The sequence below is a fragment of the Pholis gunnellus genome (assembly GCF_910591455.1).
Source record: "Pholis gunnellus genome assembly, chromosome: 1".
Lineage (NCBI taxonomy): Eukaryota > Metazoa > Chordata > Actinopteri > Perciformes > Pholidae > Pholis > Pholis gunnellus.
This window is the reverse complement of record NC_136528.1, coordinates 6,203,264-6,222,976: the sequence shown is the minus strand read 5'-3', so window position 1 is coordinate 6,222,976 and position 19,713 is coordinate 6,203,264. Positions and strand designations below refer to the sequence as shown.

General features: G+C 42.8%; 1 protein-coding gene across 1 annotated transcript in view; it reads left to right on the top strand.

The window, feature by feature from the left end:
• crtc3 (CREB regulated transcription coactivator 3) overlaps nucleotides 1-18,457 on the top strand; it is a 37,677-nt gene extending 19,220 nt beyond the window's left edge. The window contains 11 exon segments of the mRNA XM_079186128.1: nucleotides 580-642; nucleotides 2,175-2,278; nucleotides 7,948-7,998; nucleotides 8,090-8,175; nucleotides 8,418-8,461; nucleotides 9,324-9,544; nucleotides 10,846-11,081; nucleotides 11,633-11,818; nucleotides 12,668-12,751; nucleotides 14,063-14,261; nucleotides 15,687-18,457. Coding sequence (XP_079042254.1) covers nucleotides 580-642; nucleotides 2,175-2,278; nucleotides 7,948-7,998; nucleotides 8,090-8,175; nucleotides 8,418-8,461; nucleotides 9,324-9,544; nucleotides 10,846-11,081; nucleotides 11,633-11,818; nucleotides 12,668-12,751; nucleotides 14,063-14,261; nucleotides 15,687-15,892 — 1,480 coding nt within the window. The 3' untranslated portion in view covers nucleotides 15,893-18,457.
• Nucleotides 18,458-19,713: the final 1,256 nt, after the last annotated feature.

The following is a 19,713-nucleotide window of genomic DNA, read 5'->3' as shown; positions in this document are numbered from 1 at the left end:
TCAGAAGACTGCTGTGGTTGTTAAGTACTGAGGAGGAGTCGAGACCTTTTTTGTGCTGGAGTGCTTCAGAAAAATCCACTCAGTCACTGTTTCAGGCTTCAACAATGACCCTCCACATCCAGTGTTTTACATCCTGTCTCTGTCTCTCTCTCTCTCTCTCTCTGTCTCTCCGTCTCTCTCTCCCTGTCTGTCTCTCTCTCTGTCTCTCTGCCTCCCTCTCTCCCTCTTTCTGTCTGTCTCTCTCCGTCTTTCTCTCTCTCTGTCTGTCTGTCTTTCTCTCACTGTCTCTGTATCTCTGTCTCTCTGCCTCCCTCTCCCTCTTTCTCTCTCTCTTCCCCCCCATTTATAAATGTGTCTTCACTCTGCTTTTGATTTATTCTGTCTTTCCATTTTTTTTCTCCCCTTAAAGGTAGGACGGTGTTGTGTTGTGTCTTGAGTATCTTTCCAGGGTCTTTCTTCCTTCCACACGAGGCTCATCGTTCTTAACGTAGTTTCTCTTCTTCACACAAACTTTTAGGAGCTGGGGTCTCTCATCCAGTAAACGTCTGTCATCTCTTTCCTCTGTGTCTCTCTCTGAAGGGAACAGCAGTCATGGACCGAGGAAAAACGGCCTGGGTTGAGATTATTATCACAACTCAACAGGTGACCCTTTCTCTCTCTCTCTCTCTCTTTCCCCACCTCTCCGTGTCTCTCTTTCCCCTCTGTCTATCTTTGCTGCTTCATCCCTCTCTCACACAGAGGCCAACCATTCTGTTCCTTGTCTTTTTGTAATCTCTCTTGGCTACATTGCGTCCTGGTCTCAATCCTTTTATAAACCTCAGTAATCCCCTCTTTTCTTCCTCTGAAGCACTGAGATAGAAGGCTGAGACACAAATCTCAATTTAAGACTGTTTGTGGTTGATTAACTCTTTTTCTTCTCTCCCCTGAAACAATAATCAATAGTTCCTCTCTTACTCACCCAGCTTTAGGACTCACGGCTCCTTCGCACTCTAACATCAAGGCTCCTTTTTCACATTGTCTTACTTTCAGCCTTTTCACATCCTTTTTCAAGTGTCTTTGAAAAGTTTAGAAGTTTTTGAGGAAAATCCAGTTTGAGTTGACGACAGAGATGGGTTCTGATTACTTCCACAAACCTTGTGGAATTATTTAAAATTCACATAAATATTTGCTTTAAATTTAAAGATATGAACTATACTTATTGTAGTAATTGGAGAAATTTTGAACTTTTGGGAAATGTGCTTATTTCCTGTCATGCTATAAGTCAGGCCTGTGTGTGTGTGTGTGTGTGTGTGTGTGTGTGTGTGTGTGTGTGTGTGTGTGTGTGTGTGTGTGTGTGTGCGTGTGCGTGTGCGTGTGGAGAGGAACCTCTTGTTTTTTTTGGTGCCCATAACAGGTTAGAGCAGCCAGACCACCTGTGTGACGTGCACCTTAACAGCAAAAATAGAAATGATCTTACGATAACATATTGACATCATACCAGCAACATTCCTACAGTTTGAATATGTCACAGACAGGAAAAATATAAATAGCATTTATAATAAAACAAAACTGTTTTAAAGGAACCGGTATCCGAAATGCCTCCGATACATTCTTATATTGTTTTATTTATATATATATATTATTGAGTGCCATAATTGACAGATAAAAACAAACTTGGCAACTAAAAGCGTCATGTTTTGGATGAATCAAACTTAGGTGTGATTGCTACAGTTCTGCTATAAAGTGAGAGCAGGAGTGACTCATGGAAGAAGCCGTTGAGGCTGAACGGATCGCACTAGAGAAAGCTCTCAGCTGGAGCTGTACAGGACTCGGGGGCTTGTGTGGGTCGGACCATGAATGTGTGTGAACACGTTTGACTTCACAGCTCGTATTAGATATGTACAACCATGACGACAACTAATCTCTTATAGCTGCCAATTGCCTTGTATTTCTCTGTATCTGTAAATTTATGGATAACAAACGTTTTCATCATTATTTCATCACTCAGACTGTTCGGTGAGGATGTTTTTTGTGTGAGTGAGGTCAGTGTGATCAGTGCAAGTGAATGCAGCATGTGTGTGTGGAGGCAGAGCAGGAAGCAGAATGACTCACGTCACGGCCCTGAGAAATCCTCTGCCTCTGTCCAAGGTGCTGGAAAACTTGTCATCATTCTCCTCCTCCTCCGTCCCACACAGAACCAACTCAGACTCTGCTCTCCATACGAGCGTCATGAACCCAAACCCCCAAGACCCCTTTGGCATGAACCAGCAGATGGGTCGAGGTCCTCTCCAGCGCAATGGTGAGAGTAACACACACACAACCACAAGCTATTCACCCTCAAAGAGAGCATTTTCTGTGTTTGTGTGGTGGTTTGACTGTTTACATTTTGATATCCATGTCTTACAAGAGATGTTCTTGTTTTAATCTGTTCATAAATCTGCTGTTTCTCGCTACTATAATGGCACAATTTAAAACCTCTTGTACAGGCCTTTAAACCAATTATATACGTGAAATATATATAGCAGTGGTGGGCCGTCAGGGCCAGCAAAGCCTTCTCTGCTGGCCTAAAAAGTTATAGCTTTTTTATAATTTAATAATTTTTCTTAAATACACGACATGTATTATAATTTATAAAAATATTTTTCCCATTATCTTATTTTCTCATTGCACAGCTACTGTGTTCCTCAGTTGCTCTGCTTCCAGTGCAGCTTGTTTTAAGTAGAGCTTTTATCCAATCAGATTTCACCTCTGTGTCTCTAGGTAAGAAGAGAGGCCCCAGGCCTGCAGACTCACAAGTGAATCCATGTGCAGTTTAAGTGAATGGGGACGATATTGTTGATTGTCATAGTCTTAAACCAATCAGATCTTTAGTTTGACATGTTAGGCGTATTCTTTGACGTACCAGAGCTGCTAGCTGGCCAACAAGTATGTCAGCATTAACGTGCAGCTCAGTTTTCAGGAGCAGCTCTGCAGTGAGATGCAGTGTGCTGTGATTGGTCAGTGGGTGAGCACGTGACTAGGGCTGCAACAACGAATCGATAAAATCGATTATTAAAAGAGTTGGCAACGAATTTCATGTCTGTGGACATGAAAGCGGGCGGAGCCACATTTCCTGAGAACACCCATTGTTGTTAGGAGAGGTCAGCTGCCATAAATCAGTTTTATGATTTTAGTTGAGTCACCGGAGCCATCCGTTCTCTGTATACATCCTGAGTGTAACCACGTTGTAGCCTACTTTTTTGTTTCTCATTCATTTTATTTAAGTATGATTTTGCTGGTTTTGCAACAAAAGGGAACATAATACACTCTTTCCAAATTATTACTTTTATAGTCATTTACAACAATCGGCTAAAATAATGAAAATAAATCATCCATTTTATTATCATTTAAAAGTATATATATAAAAATGTTTTAAAATTAAAACCCATAAAATCTCCAATACAAAAATACATGTCTGAAAATATCAATAATAAATTGTCTTTGAACAACCTCTTGGATCAGAGCGAGATATTTAATCAAAGAGTGTTGTAGAAATCAAAGTTCATAAAGAAATTAAAAAAAGAAATTTATTTTTTATTTATTTTTTATTTATTTTTTATCGAAAAAAGTCTCCTTAACTTAATCATCTAAACAATTTTACACACTGCAAACACCATTATAAACTATTCTACTAACTAATTAAGAAGATCCGCCACAATAATAATATGTATTTTATGCCACAGACGGCGAGCCAACAACTCAGAGAATGCTTCGAAAACCTGGGCCATAGCGTCTCCCCTAGCATATCACATAGCTAAGAGCATTAGCATTTCACACAGATTTCAGCGATGGCGTCCAAATTACTCTCTGTGAAAGCGTTCAGGAGTTACAGCCAACAAGCCACAGAAAGCACAACTCCCACACTGCCAAATATTAGAACTGTATCATACCGTGAGTCGGTTTTCAGGGCGAAAACGGCGTAATCCAAAATTATTCCTTATGACCCTTATGAGGGGGTCCCAAAGTTAGAAAACATTGGATGAAACTACTGACCTGTATTTAAAGTAGTCCACCAGCTGCCTCAGTACAATACAAGAACAACAATACGTGTGTTCAGCTGCAGGACAGCAGTGAAGGCCGAGGTATAAAATGCAGGCCCGCCACTGATGTATAGATATAGATACTGTGCATATATAGATACATAGTACGCAGGTTGCACATTCAAAGAGAATATACTTTTTTAGTGAAGTAGGATACATCTAGTGTGAGAAGTTCAACAGTGTTCGGGCACAAATTCTTCTTCAAAGCTGTTTAATTTTATATCTTAAAACAAGTCTAAACATTTGTTCTAAACCATGTACTCTCCAATCAACTTCTTTTTCCCTTACAAACAAAACTTTTGACGTAAAAACTATTAAATCTGCGTTAGATGTTAGAAATCTCATTTCAGGAACTCAAGTCTCAAGTCATTCGTTTTTATCGTTGCCTGTTTAGAGAACTGCTACCTCTGACACCTCCTCACTGTAGACGTGTCCATTTATTCAGATACTTTATAATTTAGTCTTATTGTATTTAGTAAATTTTAGTCTGATCATAGCCAAAGAAAAACAACCAATTTAACAGAGTAATACTTCAATGCTTTTGTCTTTTTCAGTCATTAGATTAGATTGAACATTTCAGTCAATCTAGTCCAACCAAAATATCAACTTGTTTCTTTCCCCCAGGCCCCGTTGTAGTCATTGTTAACTTTAACTTGAACTGAGGGAAAGTTAGTGTTGGTTTTGTCGTCCCTGAGGACTAAAGCGGTAGTGTTTCTGAGCACCAGAGTCCCTTTAGAAAACCTCTCATTTTACTGCAGCGGATGACGTCTCGTCCTCGTCTCGTCTTAGTCATGGAAACAACGTCGATGACGAATATATTTACTCACTGGTTTCGTTTCACTGCACTGCAGTTATGAGAACAGATGTCGCTGTGCTGGTTTATAGTCTGACTACATTGGATTAATCAAATTGACATAGTTATTAAATGCCTTTCTGAATTACCACATGCCCATGGTTGCTTTTGAAAAGAACTCCCTACATAAAATAATATAGGCAGGAAAACATCCTGGAGAGTCTGAGCAACATCCACTTGTGTATTGAGATGTCACCTAAAGTACATTACACTTTGTAGAAGAGGTGCAGCTTTGTGTGAGCAGAGCATGCTTTTTTAAACCAGACATCCTCTCGGCCTCATGCAGGCTGCTCCGTGGGGGCCCATGTCGTAGTAATCATGCTAGTTTATAGTGTTTGTGTTTCTGTTCTGCTGGTAATTTATTAACAGAGAACACAGTCCATCCAGCCGGCTGCTTTTCAGTCTCGTTAGCCACTCAGCTGCACAAATCACAGTCAGGCCCTTGTTGGTTTAGAATGTTCTGTTTATACCTTTTGTAGCTGTTATTGTAATCGGTCCAAAGAATTCAGCCTCCTCTCTCCTGAGCTGTTTCCATCTGAGCGTCCAGTGGGTTCCTGATGAAGTGTGGAGTGGATGAGAGAAGTTGTCCTGCAGCCGAGTACCTCTCACTGTGTTTAGCCAACAAGTTTAAACAGGATATTGCCTTAAGATGTGAGCCAAGTGTGAGTTTAACATACAAACACGGTCACCCCAGTGTGGATACATGAGTTACAGCACGCTGTCTGTTGTGCTTTAAGTGGCTCACCGTGTGTGTGTGTCCGTGTGTGTGTGTGTGTGTGTCCGTGTCCGTGTGTGTGTCCGTGTGTGTGTCCGCCCGCCCGTGTGTCCTGTGAAACTCTGCCAGTAACTATTATTTTCATTATATCAAGTAATCTGTTTTCTTGATCCATCGAGTTCCCAGAGCCCATAGTAACGTTTTAAAATGTCTTGTTTAGCCAAGTCGACCACCTCCGGTTCTGAAAAGTGAAGCCAACACAGAAGTGTGTTAAAGCTGCATTCTCTCTAGTGTCCATCAGGGGGCGACTCCTCTGGTTGTATAGAAGTCTATGAGAAAATGACTCTACTTCTCTCTTGATTTATTACCTCAGTAAACATTGTAAACATGAGTTTATGGTCTCAATCTCTAGTTTCAAGTCTTCTTCAATACAGCATGATGTTCATTTAGTAAATGGTGGTTCATTTAGAGTCAAACAGACCATAAAGCAGGGTATGCTTTAGGACGGGGCTTACTGTGATTGACAGGTCTCTGCCAGGTGTTGTCCGTGTTTTCGTCTTACGACTTTAACCCTTTCACAGTGTGTTTTCACTTCATCAAAGTTAAGTGTAACATTTTGGTCTCAAAATGTTTATTTACTGTTCGGTTGAACTTAGCTCCATGCTCTTGTGTGAACTGGAGGCTCAAAACCGAAGTCGATGGGGACGTCACGGTGACTTCGTCCAATTCTTATATACAATCTGTGGTTTTGTCCAATCAACAGACCGAAACATCAAATATTATACTTTAAAAAGCTGGAATCAGTGGATTTGTTTTGCTTTAAAAATAGCTTGAACTATCTGATCAATTATCAAAAATGTCTGTAACATCCCCTGTTCGATAATAAGACTTTGTTGCGTGTCGTACGTCTCTCCCTGTCTCCAATCTGCCACTACACTCTTCCTCCGTCCATCAAAGGCAAAACAAGCCCAAAAAAAAGAATACAAATGTAATCATCAGTTAATCCGGTGTTTCTTTCAGCTCTACTCTTTTGCAGAGCTGCCATTAGAGCTAAACAGTATAGTGAGGGAGGTGAACTGAGCTGCCTGTGGAGGCTCACACACAGTACAGTCTTCTTGCGTAGCCTGCTGTATATAGTCCAGCAGCACATACTACACATAGCTGCCCAGGCTCTATATCATCACAAAGAGGCAGACCGGTTCAGCCTCACACACACACGCCTCCGAAGCTCCCTGTGGGTTTCGAGGGGTGTCGAGCCCCGACTGATTAAAGAAGCGTCTGACTAGGAACCACAGCTGTGAGTCAGACTGCCGGGGTGGAAACATAGAGTTCAGCTGCAGTCTCTTTGGTCTCTTTGGTGTGTAATCTCTTTTCTGCTAATTGTTGTCATTGGAAAAAAGAAGCAGTAGTAAAAATATCTAATGTGAACCTCTGCAGCTGAAAGGCATCTGATTAATGTTCTAGGAATAGACGGTGACTTTTTTTCGTCTTAATCCTGAGCGTTTACAACACCCATATCGAATGCATCGCACAGTGTAAGTGATCCAAGCAACATAAGCCAGTAGTGTTTCGTCCCAGTTGTCCCGTTTCCGTTACCAGTTGCTCCTCTGTTGTATCTCTTCATTGTTTCATCTGCTCCTTCAGCAGCCAAAAAAACTGCCTCTCAAAATGAGCTTTAAGGCCTTTACACACAGGCTGCGTGACAAATTAACAGCACAAATATTTGCAACAGTTGCGTCGCCTTTTCGGTCTAAAGGTTTGAATAGATTCTTGCAGATTCTTTCTGTTGAAAAGCCTAAACTGCTGTAAGATATTTTATTGCATGAATTTTAGTTCCCTCTGGTAAACAGTTGTGCAATGTTCATGTCCAGGGCTTTTATTGTGAAGGAGGAAGGAACGGGCAGTGGTTCAAGCACTAATGTGAAAGCGATGAGGAGAATAGAAGATGACATCAAGAGACACAGAAAAACAATATTTCCTCATTAAGTACCAGCGCACTGGAAGTGCTGTGGTCAAACACGAGAGTCAGTTAAAGGAATGAAAGACGTGTATGTGGCGTCGGGTCTTCAGTGAGGAGGAGGAGAGGGCTCCTTTATGGCACAATAAAAACAATGGCCGTCTCTTTCCTCCTCCCCCCGCTTCAAACTTTTAGTGTGTATTCCTGTCAGAGCGACTGATTATTGTGCCAGACATGCCGGGATAATACAAACATATCCTCTAATGTTCCTTAGCTTTAGTTTTTTATGTCTTTGCTTTATTTCTCCCCCCCCCCCCCCCCCCCCCCCCCCCCCCCTCTTTGTTTGTTTTTTTTTCTCGTGGAGGCTGGAATGCAGCCAGCGTAAACGAGTCAGAGGTGGACGTCTCCGGAGATGGTGAGTGGAACATTCCTTAAGCAATCGAGAGATCGTCGATATTAGCTTGGCTGTGAACACACACCTTTAATTCACCTTCCTCTCTCCGCAGTCTTCTCCTTCCCCGCGCTGACCAACGAGGACAATCTGTTAGGGGTCGGTAAGCTGCTGCCCAAGCAGCTGTGGGAGGCCAAGAAGGTGAGGCTGCTCGCTAATCACTCGCTACACCAATGTCCGTTTGATAGTCTGGTAACTCCATGTGGAAGCAGACTATCGTCTGAATGTTGTGGCATTCGCTGCCATCACATGTGGGTGCAACGACTGAATCAGTACACGTGCAACCACAGTACGTTTTTTGTGCCGGAAAGCTGAACAGCAATCTACAGTTAAAATGCAATGTTGGGAGTGTTATCATCTAATTGTAATTTTCTCTCTCTCAGTCTCTGGCATCGAGGCCTAAATCTTGTGAAGTGCCTGGAATCAAGTGAGTCTGAAGGTGTATTTTTTTATTTTGCTTAATCACAAATGAACCTTTTTCTTTTTATTCGATTGCACCAAAATCTTCATCAGAGTGACGTTAACACAAAAGCATTCTTTATGGGCATAAACGCGCTGCTGTAGCTGGTCAACAGACAGGAAATGCAGCTCATCACCACCTCGTCAGACAGGATGTCTGTGTTCCTCTTTACACCTTTAACCCTAGAAGAAGAGGAACAGAGTTAGTACAATCAGATTCCAGAGGCTTTGTTTTCCCTCTGCAAGTCACATCCGGTGTCATGTCATGATTCAGAAGCAAACGGCCGCCTCCTTTTTCTACCCGCAACTCGTTCGCTTTTGTTGCCAGCACATGTTCGGGCATAATGTAGAGGTTTTATCGTCACACACAGAGCAATACAGTCTTCTGTAGAGACTTAAGAGATTTGAGATTCTTAGAAAGATGTCCTCACGATAGATAAGAAGAATCTTGATTGATCTTTATTTCATGCTGCCTCTTTATCTGACAGAGAGAGACACCATTTGTGTGTTTGTGGAGGAAAGCGTTTGTTCATTGTCTTGTGCTCTGTGTTTGTGAGTGGGGACGGACAACAATGAGTCACTGTTGCTGCTCATACGCTGTTAATGCAGCATATGAGCAGAAATGGAAATTAGAGAAATAATGGAGGAAATGGAGTGAGTGGGTGGGGGGGGGGGGACGGGAGTCAAAAGAAACATCTTTTCAGTTTGAAATGGCAATGGCAGCACATTTAATGACCCTGAGTTTGATTATGCACAATATTTACATTCATTAAAAAATGCGATTGTGAGCGTCCGCATCAAAGCGAGTTTTCTCTGTACGTTTGTTGCAGTATATTCCCGTCTCCGGAGCAGAACCCGGGTCTGTCCCACTACCAGGGCTTGTTAAATACCAGCGGCTCCCTGCCGGACCTCAGCAACCTGCACTTCACCTCGCCACTCTCCACGCCGCTGGACCCGGAGGACAACGGAGGCTACTCCAACCTCAGCGGGGGCAGCAGCACCGGAAACCTGCCGGCCGCCATGATGCACCTCGGCATCGGCAACTCACAGGGTGGGTGGAGAGCGTGCGTGCATGTTTGCATACGTGTGTTGCTGCTTGTGTGTGTGCGAGGACAAGTGCATGGGTATTGTTGGAAATTGTTGTGTTGCAGCAGCAGGTTCTCCAGACGCTACACAGGAACATTGATGAATAGTAAAGAGCAACAGATCATGAAACTCACGCTTTTCAGTCACGGATCAGATCAGCACAAAAACAGGTTATGTCCCGATCACGTTGTTTTACTGCTGAGACCAATGGCCGATCGCCTTATCGGTGAAAACATATATACGTAGTGTTTTGTTACAGCAGCTGGTCTACAAGCCTCCAGACCTCTTTTTTTTTCACCACCTTCCTGAAAAATCCTTTCAACCACTCTGAAGTCCGAAGCCCTTCAAAAATTCTACATTTCTTCTGCCATATTCTTCATTACTTTAGCTTCAGATGACAGAGATCTGATATTTAGTTCTCCTGTGTTGTTGCGTTGGTGTTAACTTGGATTAGGTTGTTTTCTTTAACTCCTCGGCTGTTTACTTCTGATTGAATTCATTTAAGTGGCCGTGGGGCACTGAAACACTTTTTGTTCCGTGAGGTACTGAATGAAATGAAATGAGACTCGTGGTTCTTGAGGAATGTTGGCCTCCGCTCTGGTACCGTCACTTACCATAATTTGTCTCCTGTTGCCTAGCAACGCAACTCTAACCATAGTCCACGTTGTCATTCAGCTTGTTATCTGAATCTACTTATTCGTTCAACATGTGCTCCCTTCTGAATCGTCATCGTCGTCTGTGGAGTTTTCTAGTCTTTTGCCGGTTTGATGCATTTGAGGAGCTTTGAGGAGCATTGAGCCGGTTCCAGGTCTCCTCCTCTGCCAGCCGACCGTACATTCTGCATCGCTCTTTGAATGATCTCTCTGTCTCCCACTTCCTCACTCCGCTGCCTGACCTGATCACACTCCCTCTGTGTTTCCTCCCTTGTCGAACACAGTTCAGCTTGGCCGAGCACCAACGCGAAAGAGGCACTTTGACCCCGTTCTGGCTCGCTACAATCGGCTCTTTTCTTTCCCCTTTAGATTCCCCCCACTGTCTTCTCATTTTCCTTCTGCTCTGCGTCCTTCTCTCCCTCCTTGGTCACACAATACAGTGTTTTTGTGTTGGGGACTGGAGAGCACGCCAGAAAACAGAGTACATACCGCATCATAACTTCCACATGTTCCCAGTTGACTTCCAGTGTCTGCTCCGGATTCACAGCCGCCTTTTTCTATGAGATTCATTCTGATGCACATTTACACTCTGATATTTATCCCCCCAATGAAGGTCTGTCCTCGTCTCTGAGCAATCCCTCGATCCAGGCGTCCCTCAACAACTGCCAGCTGCAGTCGTCGCTCAGCAATCCCTCCATCAACTCGTCCCTGCGTCTGTCCAGCAACTCCCCCCGGCGGCGGCCGGCTCCCATCAGCCCCCTCACGCTGTCTCCTGGCACCGAGCAGCGCAGAGGTCTGGCCAAGCAGCTGTCTCCCACCATGTCCCCCTCGCTGTCCCCCATCACACAGGTACGCCTGCCTTCACATTCCCCGAATAACAAAGAGGGTTTGTTTACTTTGTAACAGTATAATCTTATATCAACGTGTCCATGATGATGCAGAAGTATCAGCTGCCGAACCGCCAGACTTCAAAGCAGCTTCTTTCCTCTGGGCTGAGAGACTCATCCTCCAGCCTCAATATAATTATAGTTTCTGTCTTTTTCTTGTGTAGCAAAATGGGACTACAACCTACATTTCGTTTGTGCAACGACGATAGAAAAACCTTGTAACTAACTATAGAAATAAGTAGTGTAAGAATCCCTTTGTGCAGACTAAGAAAAAAAATCTAAAAAGAACTAATGTACGATGATGTAAAATAAAGTCTGACATCCAAGTGAAAATTCTTGCCAGTACAAAAAAGAATACACTGGTGCATTTGTTTTTTACTCTTGCTTTGATGGGGAGAGTGCAGCTGACTAATGACGTTACAATCGGAATAAATCAACTTCAAGTCCAAACTCTCTTCGTTAAACTTGCTTCAGTCTTCAGTGACTCGTGTTGGCTTTCTCTGTCCTGTGTAGGGAGTCGCTTTGGATACCAGCAACATGCCAAGAGAGCCGCCGCCACCCTATCCGCTCTACCAGCAACCCCAGCATGCAGTGGACCAGGGCCGGCAACACCAACACCACCAGCAGCAGCAGCAGCAGCAGCAGCAGCAGCCTCTTTCCCCTCTTCAGAGCATCCAACTGGACTTCAACACGAGCCAAGTAAGTGCCATGAAGAGTGTCTTTGTGTGTGTGTGTGTGTGTGTGTGTGTGTGTGTGTGTGTGTGTGTGTGTGTGTGTGTGTGTGTGTGTGTGTGTGTGTGTGTGTGTAAGGCACGCTAGCACGCACACACACACACACACACACAAAATCATATTTAGTGCCCCAGTCTTTGTGGTGTTCTGTGCACTCTTGATGATCATAATCTACTCTTGTCTCCCTGCAGGGTAGAAATGAATGCAGGAGATTAGATTCAACATTGTAATTGTATTAACCCACGTCAGTGGCGGCTGGAGACTCAAAGAAATAGGGGAGGACATTTTATTTAGCCTCCATTTTATGTATGCTGCTTAATTATATGTGCTCCTGTGTTCCTTATGTGTGTCATGTAGGGGAGGCTTACATTCTGTAAATCTTACTTTGAGTACTTTGTGAAAGTGGTGTATAAATAGAATTGTTATTATTACACTAGTTGGCTGCTTATCCACTTTCTTGTGTTCAAATTCAAAGTTAAGCAGTTAAACGATGGCAATAACAGCATGCTCATGATGGGAATGAACCTTGTCTGGGTAATGTGTCAATATTTTCCCAGAATCCATAGTTTTGTCCGACCAAAAGTCCAAATCCTAAAGATATTCACTTAGAACCAACAAACACTCACATTTTCTGTAAATTGACTAGTGAACTTATCATTTTAGCCCGAGCAACCCTTCATGGTTATAATGGGATTTGATTATAGTCTCGGGTAGACTAATGGCCCCTTTAATTATTTATTTACATCACACATCGTATAAAACAGTTTTCTTTCTCTCCGGATTTGATGATGTGTTTTTCTTCTTTTCCCCTCACAGCACAACAACATGGCAACATTCTTCAACGACCCCTTTATGGAGCAACAGTTTTCCAATCGCCAGACCAAGACCCACCCCTATCAGGTACAGGTTGACACACACACACACACACACACACACACACACACACACAACCGTAAACACACGTTTAAGCACTCAATCATTAGTCAGAATTAATCTCCGTAGAGACTTTTTAAACAGTAATGTTTGGTTGCTAATAGCGTTGCAACAAGGAAAACACATTGTCGTCTTGTTGAGCGTTTCCTTATCGCCACAAAAGTGGCTGCTGACTACAGACTGTTTATAGGACGTGGACGTAGTCATCGTGACATCACTCATTGGTTTGTGGACTGATGTTTTGAAGCCTCGAGTTTGGCGATTTCTCAGTCGCCATCTTGGATTATACCCAAAAAGACCATAAAGCATCCCCTGCTTTATGGTCTGTTTGACTCTAAATGGACCATCATTTACTAAATGAACATCATGCTGTATTGAAGAAGACTTGAAACTAGAGATTGAGACCATAAACTCATGTTTACAATGTTTACTGAGGTAATAAATCAAGACAGAAGTAGAGTCATTTTCTCATAGACTTCTATACAACCAGAGGAGTCGCCCCCTGGTGGACATTAGAGAGAATGCAGGTCCCAACATTTCCAGAGTTGGGAAGTCGTTTTTATGACTGCGGTGTGTTCATGAGTTATGTGGAATAAAATGTGAACGCTACAAAGAAGATGCTTTGTATTTTAAACAACACGTTGATAGCTGTTCCCAGTATTTGCCAGACAACGAAGAGCAAAGGAAACAGATCAGATGAGTTAGGAAATATGTTTAACCTGACCGACATGAGTGTCAAAAACATTACGTGAATTAATAGAAATAATTCTTACCATCAACACATTTACTTTCGTCTCCCATGTTTCTGCGTAATATGACGTCAACTCTGCAAGTTATGTACCAAAATGTTCTCACTTGGGGGGCCTCATTTCCGATTATTCCGACAGCACATGAAGGCAGCATAAACCCTGCGTGGTGATCGAGAACCTTGACTCAAAGCAGATTCTACTCCGTACGCAGATGTGAACCCTTTACAGGTTAAAGCAACAGAATTTCATCAGCCAATAAATGATGAGGACTTTTTTCAGCAGTTTAACCGGAGAACTGTCTCTGTGGCAGCAGTTCATCTTGTTTTTGTAGTAATTAAGTTTTTGTCAGACCACAGAGCTCAACAGAATTTGTCTTTTCCATCAGCAGTGTTAACAAGGTCTTCTATGGGCTGTGGATGTTGTGAGAAAACACTTGAAGGCACCACATAGAACCAGGCTGCCAATGTGAACTCAACAACTGATTCTTGTCTTTCGTTTGCCATTTTTCTCTCCGCCATCTGCCGTCTAGTTGGACCAGTTCGCTCTGTTGGAAAACGCGATGAGCTCCACAGCGGGGGGTTCCTGCTTCGACCCCTCCTCCTCTCTGCTCTACTACTCCCAGGCTGCTTTCTCGGGGCTGGGCGGCAGCCTGCAGGACCCGATGCACATGAGGTCTAACATGCTGTACTCCAACTGCAGCGGAGGACTGCCCAACATCATACTCACTGGTGAGTTTTACTGTAGGCCACCACAGGTGCATCCTGGGAAAGATGATGTTTATTTTGTTTCCTTTTTAAAGCGGCAGTCTTGGAAGATTTTCATGAAGTAAAAGTGTGTTAATTCGGTATCTATCGCCGTATGAGGTAACACGATGGTCATTGAGCATGTAGTGCGCTGACATAAGTATTGCAATATTTATATTACGAACCTGGTGCCTGTGGCGACATTCCCGGAAAAAGATGCTTCCAGACAACTCAAAACTCCTACAATTGAATGCCACTCAAAGTCGGAGTTCCTATTTGGAGCAAATCCATCAACCCCGAATTCATAGAGAAACAAGAGGCAACCTCCGGTTCTGCCGAGTGAAGTCAAAGCTTCATGTATTAAAGCTGCATTCTCTCTAGTGTCCACCAGGGGGCGACTCCTCTGGTTGTATAGAAGTCTATGAGAAAATGACTCTACTTCTCTCTTGATTTATTACCTCAGTTAACATTGTAAACATGAGTTTATGGTCTCAATCTCTAGTTTCAAGTCTTCTTCAATACAGCATGATGTTCATTTAGTAAACGATGGTCCATTTAGAGTCAAACAGACCATAAAGCAGGGGATGCTTTAGGGCGGAGCTACACAGTGATTGACAGGTCTCTACCAGAGACGTATACAGCGTCCGTACTCCACATTCCAAATATGGTGACTTACGTTCATCGGTTGCCAAAAAAACATCATGGCGACTGCCGTAATCAAAGATGGCGACGGAACTCAAGGCTTAAAACCATCAGTCCACAAACCAACGGGTGACGTCACAACGACTACGTCCACTATGAAGGCAGATCACTGTCAAAATCCGAGAGCACAAATGAGATCAACACACGCGCGCGTTTTTGTTTTACCATTCAGTGCTGGACAGGTACGTACAGTTAGTGTTTATGAAAACAGCTGCTGCTAAAAACGAGGCTGACGAGTGCTGAGAGCTTTGTGCTGTATTTTCAGTATTCAGTTTGTGATGAGAGGCGAGGGAAAAAGACTTGAGATAAAGTACAATGTACTTTTTACCACAGCCGGCCTCTGATAATATTTCACTGAATGCAAATATTATCAGTGTGTTGTCATGTCAGTGATTCAAATCAAAGAGCAGCTTGTTTTTTGTGAATCGAGCGTAGTACATTGATATTTCCTCACAGGAGGAAAATGAGCTCATCTTCATGAGGACTTGAGTGCTGATAGTTGGGTCTAACTGCACAAACGGTGATGCTCCAGTTTAAATATAAAGGAGGAGAGTGTCTGATGTATTAAAAAAAAGAAGGAAAGGAGGTGTCATGACTGACGACGAGGGCAGTGAGACTGTTAGCTAGAGCGAGAGGAAGTGTTTTTCCAGACCGGAAGAAAACATTCACCCACCATCATCTGTTTCTCTCTCCCCCTCTCTCTCTCAGATGACTCCAACCCGAATCTGTCCAAGGACATCAGCAGCGCTCTCTCTACGGTGCCTGAATGTTTTGACTCGGAGGGATGCTTCCCGTTGGAGGACGAGCTGCGCATCGAGCCCCTCAGCCTGGACGGTCTGAGCATGCTCAGTGACCCCGACATGGTGCTGCCGGACCCGTCCGTGGAGGACACTTTCCGCAGCGACAGACTCTGAACGTAAAGAGCAGCGGCGGAAAGAGGAACTCTAACACGGACCTGCAGTGTATAGAGTGTACAAATCAGAATATGCATGCAAACGATCTCTATCGGGCCACTGTGCATGCGTCCACCGCCACTAAGATTAATTTAAATGTGAAAGACACCGCATGCACAGTCATGCACACACACACACTTTTTAAGGAGGAGACTTGTGAACAAACACTGTTTACACTAAAGTTGCCCCTCGTAATGCTCCAGCTTCTTCCTCTCAGACATTCTTATAACGAGGCGGATCGATGCAGTTTGGGTTTTTAAATCAGCTCTGAGAGTCTGCACCTCCTGCAGACCACAAGGTCTCTCTGTCTCTCTCTGTCTGTCTCTCTGTCTCTCTCTGTGTCTCTCTGTCTGTCTCTCTCTCTCTGTCTCTCTCTCTCTCTCTCTGTCTGTCTCTCCCTCTCTCTGTCTGTCTCTCTCTTTCTCTCATCACCAGCTCACAGTCCCCTGAAGCCATGGCAACCTCATTGCCATGGTTACACACCATAGCAACCCCCATTGCAATGCTGAAGAGCAGCAGGAATGCCAACACACATTAGCTTTACTTACAGCACATCTGGCAGCCCAGGAGCAGTGACTTGTTGGTGGTAAAACATCTGGCGGCCCGGGTGTATTCAGGTGAAGTAAAGACCAGCTGTGCCGGCGTGGCTACTTCAGGCTCTTGAACAATCATGGTAGAAATGAAGACTAGAGAGATTACAGCTTTTCTTTAAAATGTATTTCTTTACAGATGATATCGGATTATTTTTTAGATGTTTGCCACAGATGTGCGTATATATAAAAATATATATATATATAAAAGCCTCAATTTCACTCTGATTAGAATGTATTTTCAAACTCGAAACAAAAAGGGCAAACTGTTTACAAAGATGAGATTTTAAAAAGTAAATTTACTTAAAAGTATAGATTTTTGAATTTCTAATTAAGAGATTAAATTCTAAGGTGTTTTGAATGAATGCTATATTTCCCCTTGATTTGGTTGTGTACTCCTCGGTCCTCTAGTAGAAACGGATGTCTGACAGCGTCGACATCCGTTTAAAATAAAAACAGAGCTTTTCTTTGAGTTTTATTTTTTTTTTAAATATTTTTATGTACATTCATTGCTTACGTTTTCTTTGACATTTTGTACCGACTTGTAACGGCGCTTTTATTGTTCTCTTGAGTCTTGTGAATAAGGGCATGCGCTGTGCTACTGTGGATCATCACGTCCTCAGTATCTTTGGCTATCTGTACAGTGACAGACTGTGGACATGTGGACATCGGACAACATGTAACATTGCACTTAACCTCTTTTGCACTAATTGGTTCACAGACTGATGTTTTTTTACACCTGGTAAGGATGATGTTGTTTTTTTACCTGCTAACCCAAAAAAGTTGAGAGAAGCCATTACTAAGAAAAGTGAGACTTTACGTGACTAAATGTTTAGTCACTGCACATTCACACATTTCAAAACACCAGCAACAGGTGTTTAATTTTGATATGTTAGAAAATGTATATTTTGTAGGCTCTTACGATCCTATAATGACATGTTTTTGTAAAGGGCTCATATTCACTGGTGGTTATGTAATAACTTGGCCATTTGAGGCACTGAGCGCCCCCTAGTGTCCGTTTTCATAAAGTCAGAGAGCTAATCTTTTTAATATTGTTTCTGAACAGGATTTGGAGCCAATTTTCTTAACTTTGCTCCTTTAAGCTATGCAACTGTTTCTCAATCAAGTGCAGCCTGTTGAACGGGTGATGCAGTGTTCATTGTTATGTGCACAATGTGGGAGGAATCAAATCAGCCAGAAATCTCAATCTTACATGTGTCCAGTGTCCACAGTAAGAAGAGCGTCTTCGCTCTCATGGGAGCATCAACAGTCGGAGAACAAGAGCAACAACAAATTAAAGTAACTTTGTTTCTGGTCTGCATGCAAAATGGTGCACGGCACTTCTTTGTTTGTTTTACTCGTCGGTCAGGAGGTGTGGAAGCTGCACTGTGGACTGAGTTCTTTTGTGAAAGAGATTTATATGTCCACTCTACAATGAAGAGGGGTTGATTTCTAAGAGTTTATCTTCAATCAGCTATTCTACTTTTATTTTTTCTACCTGCTCTCTTGTTAGCTCCTGAAGATATTGAGTGAGCGACGGAGCCGCTTTGCAGTATGATTTCCCTTCTTGTTTGTAATGTGTTTATTTTTCCTGCTGTCGAAACGTTCGCCTTCTGCTGCCTTACTTTGTTGTATTGTGTGACTTTTCATATTCCAGCAGTAACCTGTGTCAGTAGAAGCTTTAACCGCCCGTTGTCCTGTTCTGTCTGTAAGTCTCACTCTTTTTTTGGGGTTACTTTTCTAGTTGCATATTAAAAAGAATGTACAGTTCTGTTATTTAAAGAATGTTTTTGTCCACTATTGTTACTACTTTTTCTTTTCTTTTTTGTGTAATGTCATTTGAGTTCCCCCAAGATATAAAATGTTGTTGTATAACGTATGTTATAGTGCTTATCTTTTCTGATTTAATATAAACAATAAAACTCTGTACTGTGTATATTAAAGGGTCCGTGGTGGTCGTTCCTGCCAGTAGATGGCAGCAGTGCGGCGCAGTCCAGATGTTCAACTCCCACCGACAGGACGTCCCTTTTCTGTTTGCTGACAAACTAAAACTGCGTTTTATTTATTTTCTTTAAAGTGAGCAGCTTTTCAAGCAGCTCCGTAATTGTTTCCGTCGGTTTGGTATCATTGATCAGATGGACAACGGATTCATTTATTTTTTTAAACAAGCAAACAGAAGAAGAGAACGTGAGCCAGAGGTGATTTTTCAGTTCAACACGTGGACTAATCTCTTCCTACTATGTCACCAATCTTCCTCAGTTTTGTCCAAAAGCCAAACATTTCTTCTGGACTTAAAAGTTGAGTCCAGATGTTTCTGTCAAGTGAAACATCTCTCGACTCGGATTCTGTTTTTCTTTGTATTACAGAAAGTCCTTTCAGGTGAAACTGATGGCGGTAATATTCAAGTGTTTATTTGCAGAGCTTCCAAATTGGAGTCAGATGGTAACAATCTGGTGATGGTCTCTGCCTCCAACCCTCTGCAGAGAACTGTGGGATTAAACGACGAAATTCACCTCCAGATTCCTTCTGTGTTTCCTCCGAACAGTTTCTTCCTCCTAAGCTGCAGAGGAGAGACGCTAAGAAGAAATAAAGAAGTGTAACTTTGATAGATAGCCACTTGATTTAACGACAGCGAACATCAATTACTATGGAACTGTGTTAAAGGATTTCTTTGCTATCACAGCAACCAAAAACAGTTTCAATATAAATTCAGTCACGTGACCACAGACTGTCTATAAGACGTGGACGTAGTCGTCGTGACGTCACTCGTTGGTTTGTGGACAGATGTTTTGAAGCGTTGAGTTTGACGATTTGGCCGTCGCCATCTTTTTCATTGAATGAGTTCCACATACAACATTGTGCTTATTGTTCACCCAGTAAAACTTTTAGGGCCTCACAGTGATTTAAGCCCCTGATTTACAACTGTGGATCCAATAGTTGGTTAACTTTGCCTTTATAAATCTGATATCTGGTGACCAGCGGGTGGAAATTGCGGTTTCTGTGTTCTCACATACTCTCTGTGTGTGTGTGTGTATATATTTATATAAGAGTGTGTGAGGACAGTATAGTCTGGCAGATGGACAGTGTGGGCTGCTGGAAATCAGCCAAACCTTCAAACACAGAAAGCAATCTGGGAGTGAGTTCCCAAAACCACACACACACACACACAGAGAGTGAGGGAGCTGAACAGAT